Source organism: Rhineura floridana, chromosome 1 (genome assembly GCF_030035675.1).
Source record: "Rhineura floridana isolate rRhiFlo1 chromosome 1, rRhiFlo1.hap2, whole genome shotgun sequence".
In the NCBI taxonomy this organism is placed as follows: Eukaryota; Metazoa; Chordata; class Lepidosauria; order Squamata; family Rhineuridae; genus Rhineura; species Rhineura floridana.
Window position 1 is genome coordinate 321996865 of NC_084480.1, and position 15477 is coordinate 322012341.

Consider the following 15477-nt stretch of genomic DNA (forward strand, 5'->3'; position numbering starts at 1 on the left):
TTATGAGAACTGCCCACGCGTTCATACTCTTTGACTGTAATTGTACATGTCGAGGAAGGCCAGGTGAGGGACATTAATGGTGGCTGTCCAGGGCCCGATTGGAGTGGCCCAACCATGACCTTTTGGTGGACAGTGGCAAACATTCTTCTGCTTGCCTGTGGTACCCTTCCCTTTTCCTCTTCCTTGGACTGGACCGTATCAGTCACGTTGGCCTATGCTGTGTGGCAAAGTGAGCTCTCCGTCGCTTTCTGTCTGACTCGGCCTTTCCTTTCCCTGTCTTGTTTTTTACCCACTGACTATTTGGAAAAACTGCTTACAACACTGTGACACTTCTAGGCCTCCCTTCATACACTCATCACCCCAGCACACTTCATTCACTTCTTCCACATAACCTCCAATCAGCTTGGGCTGGGTTGATCCAGTGCCCACAGCATTTTCAACCAGGAATGGGAGGAATGGTGTGGAGAACTGTAACCTCTTGGAAATAACTTATCATGGCAATGTGTTCACTAGAGCATATGATGGTGGTAGCTGGGAAAAGAGAGGCCTTCCAGCAAAGAGGCCCTGCTGTGTAGAGCACCCAGCAGGTTGGTTGCCTAGATATTGGCATCTCCTTCAGCAAGAAGCTTCCAGTGGAACCTTCTTTCCTTTGTGTCTGCCTTCTTCTCATGTACCTGGCTCTTCTTTTGCAAACCTGGCTCTTTCAGGCCAGGAACCATTCCAAAACTCTGTTGAAATTAAATGCATTTCTGTCCCCAGAGCGCTGGGGGCTGGTGAGCCTGTGTTAAACCACTTCCTCCTATGGTAGGAGTGCCTCCGGTGGTTTAGGGCCAGGGCCGGTGGTCCTGCCGAGGAGTAACCTGCTGGGCAGTGTGTTAATGTGGTATTCCTCTTCACCAGCATACGGCCATTTGTAACAGCCCTTTAGAGCCGAAGGCGAAGCAAGCTAACCTCTCGAGAGACAGTGGGCTGCTCTCCTAAGTGAGCCCACCTGCCTTAGTGCTGCAGCAAAGGGCCTCTCGCCCGCTTCCTCCGTGCTGTGACTTAATCCCCAGCGCTGCAGCATTCTGTGCCTTGCTCAGCACCACTAACCCTTTCCTGCCTGCCCACAACTCTGTGAAGACTCCTGGGAGGAGCTCTGGCTTCTGCTGTTCCAGGCCTCCCCCAGCTCCTGCCAGTATGCTCCTGCCCTGTCGTTCAAGGCACAGCGTGCTGGAACCCTGAGGGAAGGTGCCAGCCACAGGGGAGCGTGGCTTTGTTGCTGTACCACTGAGGCGATGGGGGGACGAGCGGAATTCGCTCCCACCAGAGGCAGTAATGACCACCATCTCAGATTACTTTTTAAAGGGTTTAGGCAAATTCTTGGAGGAGAATAAGGCTATCAGTGGCTGCTCTTATGTTCTCTTCTCTACGTAAGTCACGCACTGGATGCTGCCACCCTGGAAACCTCACCGGCATCTTTTGGGTCCAACTGTGCCCTTTCTGTGTCACCTCCCGCTGTGTCTTGTGGGCCTGCCCGATTTGGTTCCCCAGGATGTTCCACTCTAGTGCAGCAGCATCTGCTCCTTCCCACTTTCCTGCATCTCCTGCGGTGTTTTCAGTATGGCCAAATAATTCTCCCTGGGCCACAGTGCTCGCAAGGTGCCTTCTGCGGCTCACACACTCACACACATGAACACTCACGCTGCAGAAGGGGAGGAGTCTTTACCCTAAAAAAGTAAATTCGTGTAGAAATCTGTTGGGCAACGTGAGCAAATGACAGCAGCCCAAAAGAAAGCATGCATCTCATCAGTACCACATAGTCGTCTCTTGCTATACAAACAAGTTGGATTTATATTATTATCAATGACATGAAACTCCAGCATGTATTGATTGTAACCCCACCCAAGGTTCTGAGTACAGGGCGGAGAACATCACTGTAGAATGGAAGGCACAAGTCCAGGGGATGTGCTGCAAGCCGCCTCCTTGCCTTCCCCAAAGGGAGACAGCTTCCTCCTCTCCCAGCAGGATTCAGGTCCATGAGAATTGTTCTCTAGCGTGCATCCTCCCAGGATGGAGTGGGGTGAGGTGGGGTGGGTGGAGGACCACTGTTGCTGCGATGGCTCCTGGCTGGCTGGCCTCCCAGCACTGCAGAGCACAGTCCTTCAGAGTTCTGCTTTTCTTTGCAGTTGAAAGCCTGCTTTTCTTGCCTGCAAAGCCAGACCGAGAGGACACTCAGCCTCTGTCCTCAGGGACAGACTGCCGTCAGTTCATCCTGGGTAGAACCACAGAGCTCCAGGTGGCAGCGGCAGGGCAGGGCGAAGGCCGGAAGATAGGGTCTTTGTTTTTGCTTGTGTGTGGCTTTTTATCTTTCCCCTCATAGTCTCCTCCTCCTTCCTGAATCCATAATCATTTAACTCCGAATCGCCGACTTCCTGTCTCGGTCTTTACTCTGCAAAGGGCCAGAATGGGACAAGAAAGGGTTAGGCCAGCACACACACACCCCAGGGACTGCAAACTGCAAATGTGAATCTTCTAAAGCTCCAGAGAGCACACGGGCCTTGTGTTTATAGTTTCTTTATTTAAAAATATTTATTTATAACCTGCCGTTCAGTCTGTACAGATCCCAGGACAGGTTACAGAGCATAAAATACTGCACCATGCAGTAAAATGGAAATGTACTGCCTTCAAGTTGATTCCGACGTATGGCGACCCTATGAACAGGGTTTTCATGAGGCTGAGAGGCAGTGACTGGCCCAAGGTCACCCAGGGAGCTTCATGGCTATGTGGGGATTTGAACCCTGGTCTCCTAGGTCGTAGTCCAACACCTTAACCACTACACCACACTGGCTCTCCACCATGCAGTAATCAAAGCTAAAACATATTGTCAAAGACAAATATCTTCACCTAAAACTGCAAAGTGGGTTAAGTAATCATCAACTTATATACCTGGGGAAATAAGTTTTAACCTGCCACCAAAATGGTAACGACCTTTGTGCTGGTTGTTCTTGCCAGGGGAAGGCATTTCATGGCTGGGGGCACAAGTGCAGAGAAGGGGCTCCCCTAACTACATCACCACATCGCGAACTTCCCCCGATGGTGAATCACAGAGAAAAAAACCCTCCACAGATCTTAAGGCATGGGCAGCGGCCCAGTACAGGGTGAGGCACTACTTCAGCTGTTTGGGTCCCAATCTGTTTAAGGTGTTAAAAGTAAGCGCCCACACCTTGAATTGGGCTCAGAAGCAACTAGGCAGCCAACTTTATTCTTTCCCGTTGGGCCGTGCTGCTTTGGTTGGTGTCTACCTAGCCAGAGTTCATCCACACCAGGCCCATTTTCTAACCCTGCAGCTGATCTCTCCCTGCTGCTTCCCTTGTGCACGCTCTGTGCCTGCCTCCCTCCCAGCCCCTGATCACTGGCCATTTGTCTTGCAGAGCCTCTCCTCTAACACCAACGAGGTCTTGGCCAGCAGGAACACAGTTGCTTCATGGCTTGGGTACGGTATGTTCAACAGCAGTAGCTTACAATGTGGCACCCATTTTTCTGTGGATGCTGAAATCTGGCTTCCCGCTGCACAACTTCATCCTCCGTTTCCCTCCACTCTTTGGCAGTTAAAACAGAGGGACCCTTTTTTTTTGGATAAGTGGGATCTGTTTCTGCTGCTTTGCAGATCACAGAATGTCTAGTTCATTTTGAACAGATCACACTAACTTTTGGGCAACATGCCCTCTTCATTCTGCCTCTTGGCAAGCCTGCAGAATTTAGTGGCAGGGTGGCAGGCCCAGAGTGCAGAGGAGCCGCTGCTTTCTGCACCTTGTTGCTCTTAAGTGAGGGGGTAGTTGTGAGATTCCCCCAGCTGCCCGCTCCTTGGTGAACCAGCCTTGTTTGAAAGTTTTAAAAAGAGTTGTTTAGAGTTGCCTGCTGAGCAGGCCAGGCCCATTGTGGTAAACCCCACCGCTAACACAGTGGGGGCATTTGGGGCTTCCGTGTGGGTTGGGGGCGTTCTGACCACTGTGGCTTAAGAAGCAGCCTTGCTGCACCCAGGCACAGGATTTCTAGTTGCTGCAGCCACTGGTAACAGGCAACCTCATCTTTTGTTAAAGGGGAGATTGGGGGGAGGGAAGGAGGGGGGATTGAGCACAGAAATGGTAAAATTAAATTTCCCAGATGTTCAGGCCCCAGGAGCTCCCTTGCTGTCTGGAGAGGAAATGGGGATTCGGAAAATCCCACCTCATATTCCCCCCCTCCGCCGCCGCCAATCACCTTGCCTTTCTGCTGCCATTAAGTGAAGCAGGAACAGTAAATTAGGGGGATTGTGAAGCAGGCCCATCTTTGGGGGAGGGCGGGAAGGACCCTCCCAGCTGCTATGCCCCTGCTCTGGGCTTGGCCCCTCTATGCCCCTGGGGGAGAGGGTGACATAAGGAAGAAGCTCTGGATTTTCCACCACATGGGGGGGGGCAAGCAGGGGGGATCTGCACAAGCAAATGCTTCTCCTGGCTAATGGTAGGGTGGCATAAAAACAGGCTGTAGTGCTCATAAGTCACAGTGGGTCTTCTAAGAGGCTAGCATACATCTGCAAGAATTTGTAAGCGCAAGTAAATAGTGAAGGCATGAGGTCATCAAAATAGTGCCAAAATATTTTGCTTGGGGGGCAGAGGTGCAAATAGAACTCCTTTATCACACCGCTAAACTGCAGTGCCCCCTCCATCTCCTTCCCGATCCCTATGAGTTTATGTGGCCGTGCAACACGTGGGTGCCAGGGGGCCACGTCACCATGGAGAGCTACCCCAGAGCCTCTTGTGTGTGGCGTTTGCCTTGGGTTCAGAAGAGAGGTGGGTCTAGAAATAACAGTCCTGGATCATCCTCGCTGTGCCAAGGGTTTGCGCGTAGCTGTAGCTTCTGGCTTTGCGGTGGTGCTGAGCTCCTCAAGCGGACTAGCGCTCTCTGCTTCACAATCTCCTCCCCACCCACCCCTTCCTGTACTCCACTATGTTTTGTCTTTGAGGATTCCCTTCTGCCGCTTTGTGCATTTCTCAGAGTCTCCTGGGAGTGGAGCTCAAGGAACCAGCTCCCTCTGACTTGAAGTTGGGGTGGGGAGAGGGGGAGAGGGCTCCTTGATAGCTCCTGATAGCTTTATTTAACACCCTTTGAAAGCTCTCGACTGGTTCATAGATCACTGGTCCCACCAACAGGTTGCTGCTGACTCTGTATCTGCTTTCCCCTTCTGACCTGGACATTTCCTGAGCAAAGGACATTTCCTGCTTGTTACAGCTTTGCTCACCCTGGTGTGTGTGTGTTTTTGTTGGGGGGGGGGCTCTTGGGTTGTCTTCTGTTTATGTCCTGAATGCCTGACCCCTTAGACCTCCAGAGGTGCAGCTGCCTCTATACTTTTGAGTCCACTTAGCCTCCTGCTGAGCTGTGGCTTCAAAGCGGCAGCCTTTTCCTGCTCATAAAGAAACAACTGCTGGGGGGGGGGGGAAGGGAGAGGTGTGTTCCAACACAGTAAAAAAGGGGGAGGAGGTTATGCAAGGAGGAATCTCTTAATTCTGTACTGGAGGCGTCTTAAGCAAGCCAGTCACGCTTGGCTCCCGTTGGCTTTGTTTGGGAAGCAGAGAGAATTCACCCTCCCGCAAAGCAGGGCTGGAGTCTACGGAGCCTCTCCTGGTGCAGGATGCGACCCTTGTTGTGCAAGCATGGCTCATCTCTAGCCTTTTCCATTGTATGCCAAGCAGTAGCAGGCCTCTGAGTGGCTCTGGCCAGCAGCCGCTACTCCAAAAAGCCCAGATGCTTTTTGTCCCACCCGCCCCAAATCTCCTTTTTCATAAATAAAGTTGATAGCCCTTATAATTGCAGAGAGATGCTAGAAAATGTACTGGCCCAAGAAAGCTAAAGGTCAGACAAGGTGACTAGTAGAAGGAAGCTCAGTTGAGTTGTTTCTAAGGCTGGTTTGGCTGCACTTTTTGCTGCTGCGGAGTGCCTGGCGTATGGGTGTGGGTAAAGCATTCTTGTTGCGTCACTGCTTTTTGAACCAATTCTGTTTGCTTGACGGTATTTGTATTTTACTGATTTTTTTAAAAAAATCTGTGGCCTGCTCAGAGGACATGATTAATTGGGTGGCACATAAATGCCAAAAACTAATTTCTACCTCTGAAACGAGCTTGCACTGTATCCTAAGAGCCTTGTGTTGACACCAAGCTGCCCATCACTCACCCTTCTCCATGGGGCAGCTCAGGGACAGCAGCTGCAGCAGCCCAGTTGTGCCCAGTTGTCGTGGGGGTGGGGACATGAGGGAGCCCCACTCCCTCTACATTAAAAATAATAATCTGAAACTTCAGGAGAGAAGCAAGGGTGCAAGCATATGCTTGGTGCAGATGGCAGCATAGAACCATTCCACATTTTTGCTCCTGACTGCAGGCAACGCTTAAGACTGTTTGAAGGTTGACTCAAAATGGCGACTTGACCCATTACAGTTTGCTAATCTCTGAGCATCCAGCATGCACATTGACCCGTCCCTCCATGTGGGCTGGGTTATAAGCCTCCCTGAGAACACTGATTGGCACTGTAGGTGCAAGGTATACATTTGAGTAATAAATGACATGCTGTAGAAACCCCGGCTGGCTGATGTGGGGCACCAGGCGCATACTGGGCTATACAGGTCTGTGGTCTGATCCAGCCAGGCTGCTCTTAACATTGCTGCTTGTTGGGGCAAGTCACAGGAGCAGACGGCAGCAGCTCGTCCTTCCATCTCTGGCCAGGGCTCCAGGCACAGCATGGCCCTTTAAAGCAGCAGACAGCTGCCACTCCCCGTGTTTTTTCACAGCAGGAAAGCAGCTCTATGTGCCCAGACAGGTGCAGTGTGGCAAATGGAGGGCTGCTCCATTCACAGAGTATGTGTGTGCTTCCCCTCTCTCAGTCACCCCTGGTTGTCGTCATGGGAGTGGGGCAGCAGTGGGGGCCCGAGAGGGGGAGGAGCCCCAGAGGACCAGCTCATGGGGCAGTTCACCCCAGAGAAATGGTGGCAAAGCTGGATTACGTAGGGGACACAAATTGGGGTAGCCAACGGGATGCTGCTCTTGGGTCAAGAGAGAGAACCTGGCCCTTCTTCTGAACTAGTCTCTGTCAGCCTTTGCCCATGTGAGTGCCCCAACAGCCCCATGGGTGGGTGGGAGACCATAGCTGAGTGGTAGAGCACCTTCTTTGCATGAAGAAGATCCCAGGTTCAAGCCCTGACACCATCTCCAGTTAAAAGGGTCAGGTAGCAGGGGTTGGAGAAGAGAAGTCTCTCTCTGCCAGAGGCCCCGGGAAGCCACTGCCAGTTGCCATAGGTAATACTGAGCCAAGAGGACAGTGAATATAAGGCGGAGGCTTCTTCTGTGCAAGAGCCACTTTGTGGGTTCTCATCCATCTTTTCCAATAGCTGCTGCCATTGCCATCCGCAGTAACGCCAGCAGGAAACAGTTCTGTACTTTGCCCAGCCTAGTCAACAAGGATTAATGGCTCTTTCACTTTCCTCTCCGTGCAAAGAAGAGGAGGACACTGATTAGGCCATTCTGCCCTATTTTTCCTGTGCTACCCTGTACCTTTCAGGCATTCCCTGCAAAGCAACAGGAGACTTGTTAGGTCTCCTAATGCTAAGTAGAACACATGCAAATCTTACAGCAATGTGAGCATGCCTACCAATGTCAGCAGGAAAATGCACAAAATTGAGGACAGGTTTCCCAGTTTTCTTCCACCTGTGTAGCATCTCAGCATCCCTGTGGCAGGGAGGATCCAAGGCCTCCTACCTAGGGGGCTTCTCAGGGTCTCCATTGCAGATAAATTGCATTCATTGGGAATTGTCAGCCTCCTTGAAGGGATCTGCTCCTCATTACTCCTTAAGCACATTTTCCCAATTTCCCAATTCTTGCAGGTGTCTTTTTTTTGGGGGGGAGGGTCTTTTCAAAATCCCATATTAATCATTATATGCATACTTTTGAATTAACTGTTAAGATAAGAAATGTTATCTCAGACTCTTTTTGGAAAAGAGGAAAAGAGTGTTCCTGGTTTGCCCTTAAACCACCTGAACCACATACAGTAATCAGGCAGTTAAGACAGAGCAAATCCTGTGCTAAGTGGCTCAGTGGATAAGGTTTGCTCTCCACAGGAAATGTTTAGTAAAGTATTCAGGCAAAAGCCAGTGGGGTGCTGGAGATGGTCACTTGTCCTGACCTATATCTCCCCCTTTTTTGTGAGGGGTGGAATCTCCCCTGCCTTGACCTTTTGAAGGTCCCCTGCCCCACAGATAAGTTTACAGTCGTGCCTGCCCAGGAGTACACCAGATTTCATTTCTGTTGCAAATCTCTCTTTTCACGCCGAAACTCAAGCCGGTGCATTTTCCATGCTTCCTTCTCTTGTTGCCTCCAGAGATCTTTGACTGTCTCTGGAGGCCTCCCTGTGTGTCACACACATGCACACTCATCCAACACGCTGCTCCTCAAGGCTCAGAGCATCCCCCCACAACACACACACACACAAAGTCATTTCTTGCTTTCTGTTCCCCTTGTTTTATACTGCTTCACATGGTGGCAGTGCACATAGGGAGCGGGCTGGAGGGGCTTCACCTTTTGCAGCCAGCTTGGAGCTAGCTGGCCTGAGCTTTCTGCCCCATGGAGCCTGAAGAATGTGGTTGTTAGGAAGCTGTGCCTGTGCCCTCACCGTGTGCGCAAATCCCCTGAGTGTGGACATTTTGAACTCTCAGCTTTGGGTTTGTGGGGGGGAGGGGAATTTGCTTATTCCGAAATGCAGGAGCTAAGAGCTCGTCCACACCAACCGTTGCATTTATGCACCTTTTAAATTAGCGTGAAAATGGCTGTCAGAGCCACAATCTTCTCTCAAGAATTTTAGCCCCAACACAGCAACTTTAAGAGTGAAAGCAATTTGGAAATTGCATTGCAAATTCAGGGCTATTCTGCCCCCCCCCCCAAAAAAAGCTTGCTTTTCAAGCAGGATCCTTTTCTCTGTCAGTGCCCAACAGATAGCAAAGATGCTTGTTTCCCAGTGTCCTAGATATTCCTCTTTCCTTCAAAACATCATACAGCTCATTTGACAAATCTGTCCATGACTCACCGTCTCAGTTATGAAGAACTTTGCTGGAGTGTGGCAGTTGCCAACCCTAGTGCCCTGGGCAGAAGCGGACGCATGAGGTGAGAGGTCAAGGGAGAAAAGCCCCAGCTGGCATGGCTGCCCTCCCTCCCCACCCTGAAGGAAGGCAGCCCGCAGGCCTTGTCCTCCTTGTTTCTGCTCCTTTGCGCAGGGACTGAAAGGATCTGAGCCTCACCCTTCCATGCACAGACTTCCTGGCCTACGTACGGTTTGTGCAGCAACGGGGCACATAAGCCGCCCTTCCTTCTTTGCCCCTCGTGGGCTGAAGGAAAGCGGAGAGGCCCTCAGTTCCCTGCTCTTCTCTCGCCTTCCTCCTCGCTCGTTGGTAGCAGTGCCTCCTTGTGTTGCCTTCTGTGGGGCTGAGGGAGGTCGCATGTCTGTCTGGGTCCTGCCTAGGGCAGGGCAAGTCTGCGCTCTCCATGGTGGGAGCCTTCCTCCTCCTCCTCCTTGTTTGAGGCCTGCTTCTTAGACTCCCTCTTTTGCTCTGCTAGGAGAACAGAGTCAGTGTGGAGCACTTGTCGTCACGCACAGACACAAACCCAGGACTGTCCTCGTATTGAGGGCCGATGGCAAGTGTAAAGCGTCCCATTCCTCATGTGTCTCTTTGTAAACAAAGAGTTGGGGTAAAGCTGCCTGTGCTGCCCAAGGGTTGATTCTGACCCTTTTCTTCCTCTCCCCAAGCTCATTGTACCCAAGGTTTGCCTGTGCCATACACCCCCTTTATTTACTGAGCAATTAAGAGCTTCATAACATCTTAATTGACATGGAGGTTAAGAGCGATTTGGGGAAGGGCATGAAGTTGCTTCTGGATGTACTGCCTGCCTCTTCCCAGTGACAGGCATGTCCTGCTCCTGCTGGGGCTAGAGTTCAAAAGAGCCCAGGACGACTACCTCACCTAGCCCTCGGTCCTCTTGCTCTGGCCAGGCAAGTGGGTGCCTTGGTAGGCTCACAAGCAAGCCAAGTTGGTGACTGAGGTTTGGACTCTAGCACCTGGAACTCATAGGTGCCTACACCCCATCTGTTGGAAGTGGGGCAAGAGCAACTCCTCTTTTGTTCTTTTGTCTGTGTTCCAGACGGGAGGTAGAGCGAGGGTCCTCCAGATGGCTAGGCTTGTTCACCTTTACCTGCGATGCTCTGGCTGACTTCCTTTGGCTACTAGGCTGTTACGTCTTCAGGGAAGCTTACCTGCCCCTCCTCCTTCTGCCCTCTCTCTTCTTTCTTCCGGGATAGAGGAGACATCCTTTTGTCTCTGCTCTCTCTCCTAGCCATGAGGTCAACTCCCGCACCTGGGCGTTATGCCTCCAACTTAGTTAGTATGTTAGAACTAGGTTTGCCTTTCTGTCTACGATGTGTTTCTATAAATAAAGTAGCTTTTCTTATTTTACTAAGGCTCCAGTCTCCGTGATGCTGATGCAGGGTACAAGCCTGCTTTCTTAGGCAAACGCACGCACACACTGCCACGCTCGCATTTCAACATCCGCTGTTACTCTCTGCTGCTGTTGTGTTGCTTTAAACAAATTTAGCAACTCAAACACACACAGCAACACTATCAGCTGTTGGGAGCCCTCGTCCTTAAAGCAGTGGCCACTGCAGTATCCATTGGCAAGGAAGTCTGTTGGTCAGTTATTTGTTGGGTGAAAAAATAGCGCCTTTTTTTCGTCCTGAATCTAATTCTAGCCCATGTCATTGGATAATCCTGAGTGCTAAGGAATCATGTATATCTCTGCATTACTAGTGACTTTATCAGCTTCCATTCCCTGAGGTATCTACCCACCCATCTGCCCCTCCCCTCAAAAAACCAGCTACAAGGTGAAGGCATTTCTTCAGCAAGATTCTGCATCCCCAGGCCAGAGAGTGTCAGTTGCCCTGTTCTGTGCCGCCCATCTCACTCCTCTTTGAGGTGGGGTTGCATGCAGAGAAATTTTATGCAGAGTTCTAAATGTGGACACGCCACTACTGTTCAAAATAGATTTATTACGCTATTAGTGAAAGCACAGAATTTTGTCAGAACCTTTTTTCTTCTTCTCTGAGATTTCAGACTAAAATGCAGCTACTTTCCAGTAGCTGGAAGTCTAAACTAATCATCTGATAATTAGCCACAGGTTTCAAATGTGGGATGATAAAACAAAAGCACATCTTCTAAAGGGGTATTCAGCACAAAAAGATTGTATTTCTGGGTTATTTGCTTCAATAATAAGTTAAACTATGTTTCTTGTTAAAAATCATTAGAATAATGCCTTGCATTGGAATATGTTAAATCTTTCTAATAGTTCTATGCGGAAAGGCTGATATTGGGCAGTCGCAGTCTGTGACCCACCTGTGGATTTTGGGGGGCAAGGGAGAGAATTTAAAAAAAGACAATTGATCTGGCTTCTTTTCCCCTTCAAGATGCTCCTTACTATCCTCATTTCCTCATTTTATCTTCACAACAGCCCTGTGAGGCAGGTTAGGCCGAAAGACAGAGGTTTTCCCAGGATTCTTATTATTTATTTATTTTATTTATTAGATTTATTAGACCTCAATGCTGAGCAAGGATTTGAACAGGGTGGGGTGGATGTGTCTCAGTCTCCTCACCTAAAAACTTTTCGGGGTGTTGTGTAGAAGGAAAGCTGATCACCAGGGATAGCGCTCATGGTGGGAAAGGGCTGTTGTCTTGCTTGCAAATCCAGCAGGATAAGAAGGCAAGAGCAAGCCTACAGCTACAATCAAGTGTAGCTGGCTTCTTACCTACCGAGAGAACCCTCCCAGCCTTTTGTTTCTGCGAGGAACAGTGCAAAGTCTGGTAGGGCAAAGGGTGAAGGACCTCCCGGGAGGGAGAGGAGAGGCATCTCAAACAGCCCCCCATGCCTGGGGCTGAGGTTCAGAAGGGAGGGAGGGTATCTTCCTAGCTGCTCACTGGACTGGAGAGCTGGGCTAAGGAGATCAAGGGGGGGAGTGATGTGTGGAGAGGCCAAAACTCAACGTAGCAATGGCTCTTTCCTTTCCTTTCTGAGGTGACCCTTGGGGAGCCAGTTCCAGCCATCTATATTCAGAATTCTCCCAAGAATCATCCCAAGCAGAAGAGGTTGCTGCAAAACGGGCTCTTTGGCTCATAGGTATGGAATGGAGTTGGAGAGTGGCTCTGCTCTTGTCCAGGGCTGGAGGGCCCGATCCCCTTCTCTCTGCCTGAGGCAGACAAGGGAGCTCGAGCCATCCATTCTCTGGGCGCAGTCATTTTGCAGCACTGCAGCAGAGTAGGACCTGGGTCCCAGTGCCTGTCCTTTTGTGGATTCATGGCGGCTAGCCTTGAGAAAGCCACAGTCTCTTAGCATCGTCATGCCATTTGCAGCTGTGAACAAACTGTGGCCGTGGGGTGATGATTGTGAGAATGGTTGACTACTTTAGAAGTGTACGCTACAGGCATACGGACGCCACCTAACCAACACCTCTGGCTTCTCCCTAGTCTCTGAGCTGCCATGTTTTCCCTGCCTGCGTTGCTCAAGGCTGCAGCCCCCTCACACCCCAGCCCATCTCCATCCTTTTCCAGCACCAGGCAGAGAACAGCCCTCTCTCTGGTGCCTACTTATGGGAGCGCTTTTATTGTCTCCTCTTGAAGGGAAGCTTTTGAGAGTCTCCCAGAAATTTGTGGCACGTGGAGGTTTGGACTCTGGCGGCGTGGAGTGGTGGGGGACCTCCCCTGTGGCCGTGGTCTTGGCTGTTCCTTCCCCGCCACTGACAACCTTCTCAGATGGCCGCGTCCTTTTGTGCTCCCACCCCCCAGAGCCAGGAGAGCCCAGGACTTACCATCTTCCTCTGGTTGCTCAGGCAGAAAGTGCAGATCTGTTTGGGCTGGGCATGTTCGCTTTCCCTCATGGGTGGGCTGCTGCCGCTGCTGCTGCTGTGGTGGAAGAAGCCTGACGTGGTGGTGTGGCACGGCTGCCCGTCTCCACATGCTTCCCCCACCAGGAGGACATTGCCCAGGTGGGAGATGTAGCTGGAGGCCAGGCGGAGCGTCTCGATCTTGGAGAGCTTCCTGTCGGCCGGCTCGGTGGGGATGAGAGTCCTCAGGGCGGTGAAGGCCGTGTTGACGCTGTTGGTGCGGTCCCGCTCCCGCGCGTTGGCCGTGTGGCGCTGCCGGGGCTCCCTGCTGATCCGGTTGGCCTTTTTGCTCCTGCGCTTGATGCTTGTGAGGCTGTACCCCCCGCCGGCATCCAGGTGGTAGGGCTTCTCGTCTGAGCCTGAGCTTTCGCTTCCGTTCTCCTCGTCCTCTGAGAGCATGCTGATCTCGGGGTAGAGGAAGCGGCTGGGGGCCGAGCGCAGCATGGCAAAGGACATGGCTGGGAGGTGGGCGAGGAGCACTGCCGGGGGGGGCGGGGGTCCTCCGTGTGGGTGTGGAGGCCTAGCTCCACTCCCTCATTCTCCCGTAGTTCTGCGCTGTGCACAAAGGAGGTGGGCAAGCCAATCCCGGCGTCTTCTTGCCTCTCCCGTACTCACACCTAGCTGCTCGTCCTTCTTCTCTCCCAGCAGGGCCCCTCCTGCGTTTGTGGTGCTCAACTTGCGCCCAGGACTCGCCTGCTTCTCTGCCTCTCCCAGCGGAGAAGGAGTTATGTCCAATTGCCACACACTGCACAGCGGGTGCTTCCTCCTTGCACACGTGTGCGTGCTGCACGCGCGCTCTTTTGAGGCTCCTTTTGGAGCGTGGCAAGAGCTGGAGAGCGTTTTTATAGCACCAGTGAGTGGTCTGTCAGGCAAGCCCCTCCTCCGGCTCACAGCAGCTTCACGCCTACCTGAGCATTCCTTCTTTTTCCGTTTGGGATGGAGGAGGGGCTGCTGGCCATAGGGGAGCTGCGGAGGTCCGGATGGGCTGTGGGGAGAGGGGGGAAGGGTGGCCATGTGTGGGCTTCACCTGTTGGGTCAGGATCTCAGGCTTTTTTTTAAAGGTGTCCTGCTGCCACCCGCCCTCAGACTTGCGTGCCCTGCACAGTATGTTCTTGGAGAGGCGTGCGTTGGCAGCTCTCGTCTCCTTGCAAGGGGAAAGGCCTAAGACTCTTGGCTGCTCAGAGGCCACCTATGCCTAGTGCAGTATCTGCTGGGGCAGGGGGGAGACACCCTTGCCACTGGCTCCCCCCTCCCCCGTGGTGCAGAGCCTTGCTGCTTGGAGATGAAACTGAGCCAGTTTTGAAATTAGTCATTCCTGGAGGGGGGGGGAGTGAGAGAGAGAGAGAGAGAGAGAGAAAGGAAGGAATGCTCTAGTCTCCTCCCCCCCATCCCACCAAGCATAACCAAATTGATCTTCCTGCTGCTGTTAATGGGCACAGCGGGAAAGATTAACCCTAGCAGGGCCACATGCTTCAGCTGCCGTTCCCCAGGATGCATCTGCCTCGTCACAGCCTCAGTACTGGCTGAGTGGCAGTTCAGATGGGGAGGGTTATGTGCCTCCTCCCCCCCATGAGTAATTCCTGAACCCCCCCCAAGCCACCCAAAGGGGCATCTGTGTAAAAGGAGGGACTCCCATTTCTTTTGCCTACGTGGCCCTGCCCTGAGTGTTTCCTCCTGGAAGGCTCAGCTGGGTGGGACCTCTTGCCCTACGGATTATGCCTTACAACAGGCCACCTCCGTGCTGCCTGGCTGTGCCTAATAACAGCTCCCCAAAAGGCCGTTCCCAGCGCCTGCTGCTGTCTGACCCTTTTTCACGGGAGATGCCAGGGCTTGAACTGGGACTGTCTACACACCCTCCCCATGGCCTTTCCCCATGTTTATGGAGAAGGTGTGACGCCTCCACCTGCTGGCCATTGGAAGAGGAGGGGCGCAGAAACATCTGCCCCCCACTGGCTTCTCTGCACAAGTTCAGAAGCTGGCAGATGCGGGGGGGGTGATGTGCAGGAAGAGTGCAGGACGGGTTAATAGAGAAAGGCCAAGCCAGCTCTCTTGTGGCCTTGCTGGGCAGATTCAGACCAGGATTTGGCTCGCCTTCCCCACCCATGTTCTGCTTCCAAGAGGTCTAGAAACTTAGCACTTAAAAAATAACCTTTCACATAAGAGGATGGTCTATAGGAGTAGTCTGAGAGAACTTTTTATTATGTCCCAGCCACGTTTGCTAGTCCTTCTCTTCTACTTGAGAGCACCCAGTTGCTAGCCGCCCCCGCCTTCTTGATCATCCCCTTTGGCATGCGGGGGGGCAGCAGTGGAGGTAGAAATCTTTCTCCCAGGTGTCTGTTGTTGGAAGGGGTCTGTGGCACAGGTGAGGCCTCTCTTGTCATTCATTCATTCTTTCAGTCTCACCCTTCCTTCCTAAGATCTACATACAACATGCTGAATTCCCATCGTGAGAGGAAGGAGAGGCTGAGCAGCGTGGCTGCCTTCTAAAAGGGGCCCAAG

The 15477-nt window shown here is 52.1% G+C and overlaps 2 protein-coding genes across 2 annotated transcripts in view; one reads left to right on the plus strand and one right to left on the minus strand.

The window, feature by feature from the left end:
• The window catches only part of BOP1 (BOP1 ribosomal biogenesis factor), a 97441-nt gene that overhangs the window by 62629 nt on the left and 19335 nt on the right, over window positions 1–15477 (plus strand). The window lies entirely within an intron of this gene.
• SCX (scleraxis bHLH transcription factor) lies at window positions 1862–13775 on the minus strand. The gene is made up of 2 exons (XM_061607190.1): window positions 12904–13775; window positions 1862–2431 (listed from the first exon to the last, which is right to left on the minus strand). Exons 1-2 carry the CDS (start codon window positions 13432–13434, stop codon window positions 2393–2395), a joined length of 570 nt encoding a protein of 189 aa, XP_061463174.1. The 5' UTR covers window positions 13435–13775; the 3' UTR covers window positions 1862–2392.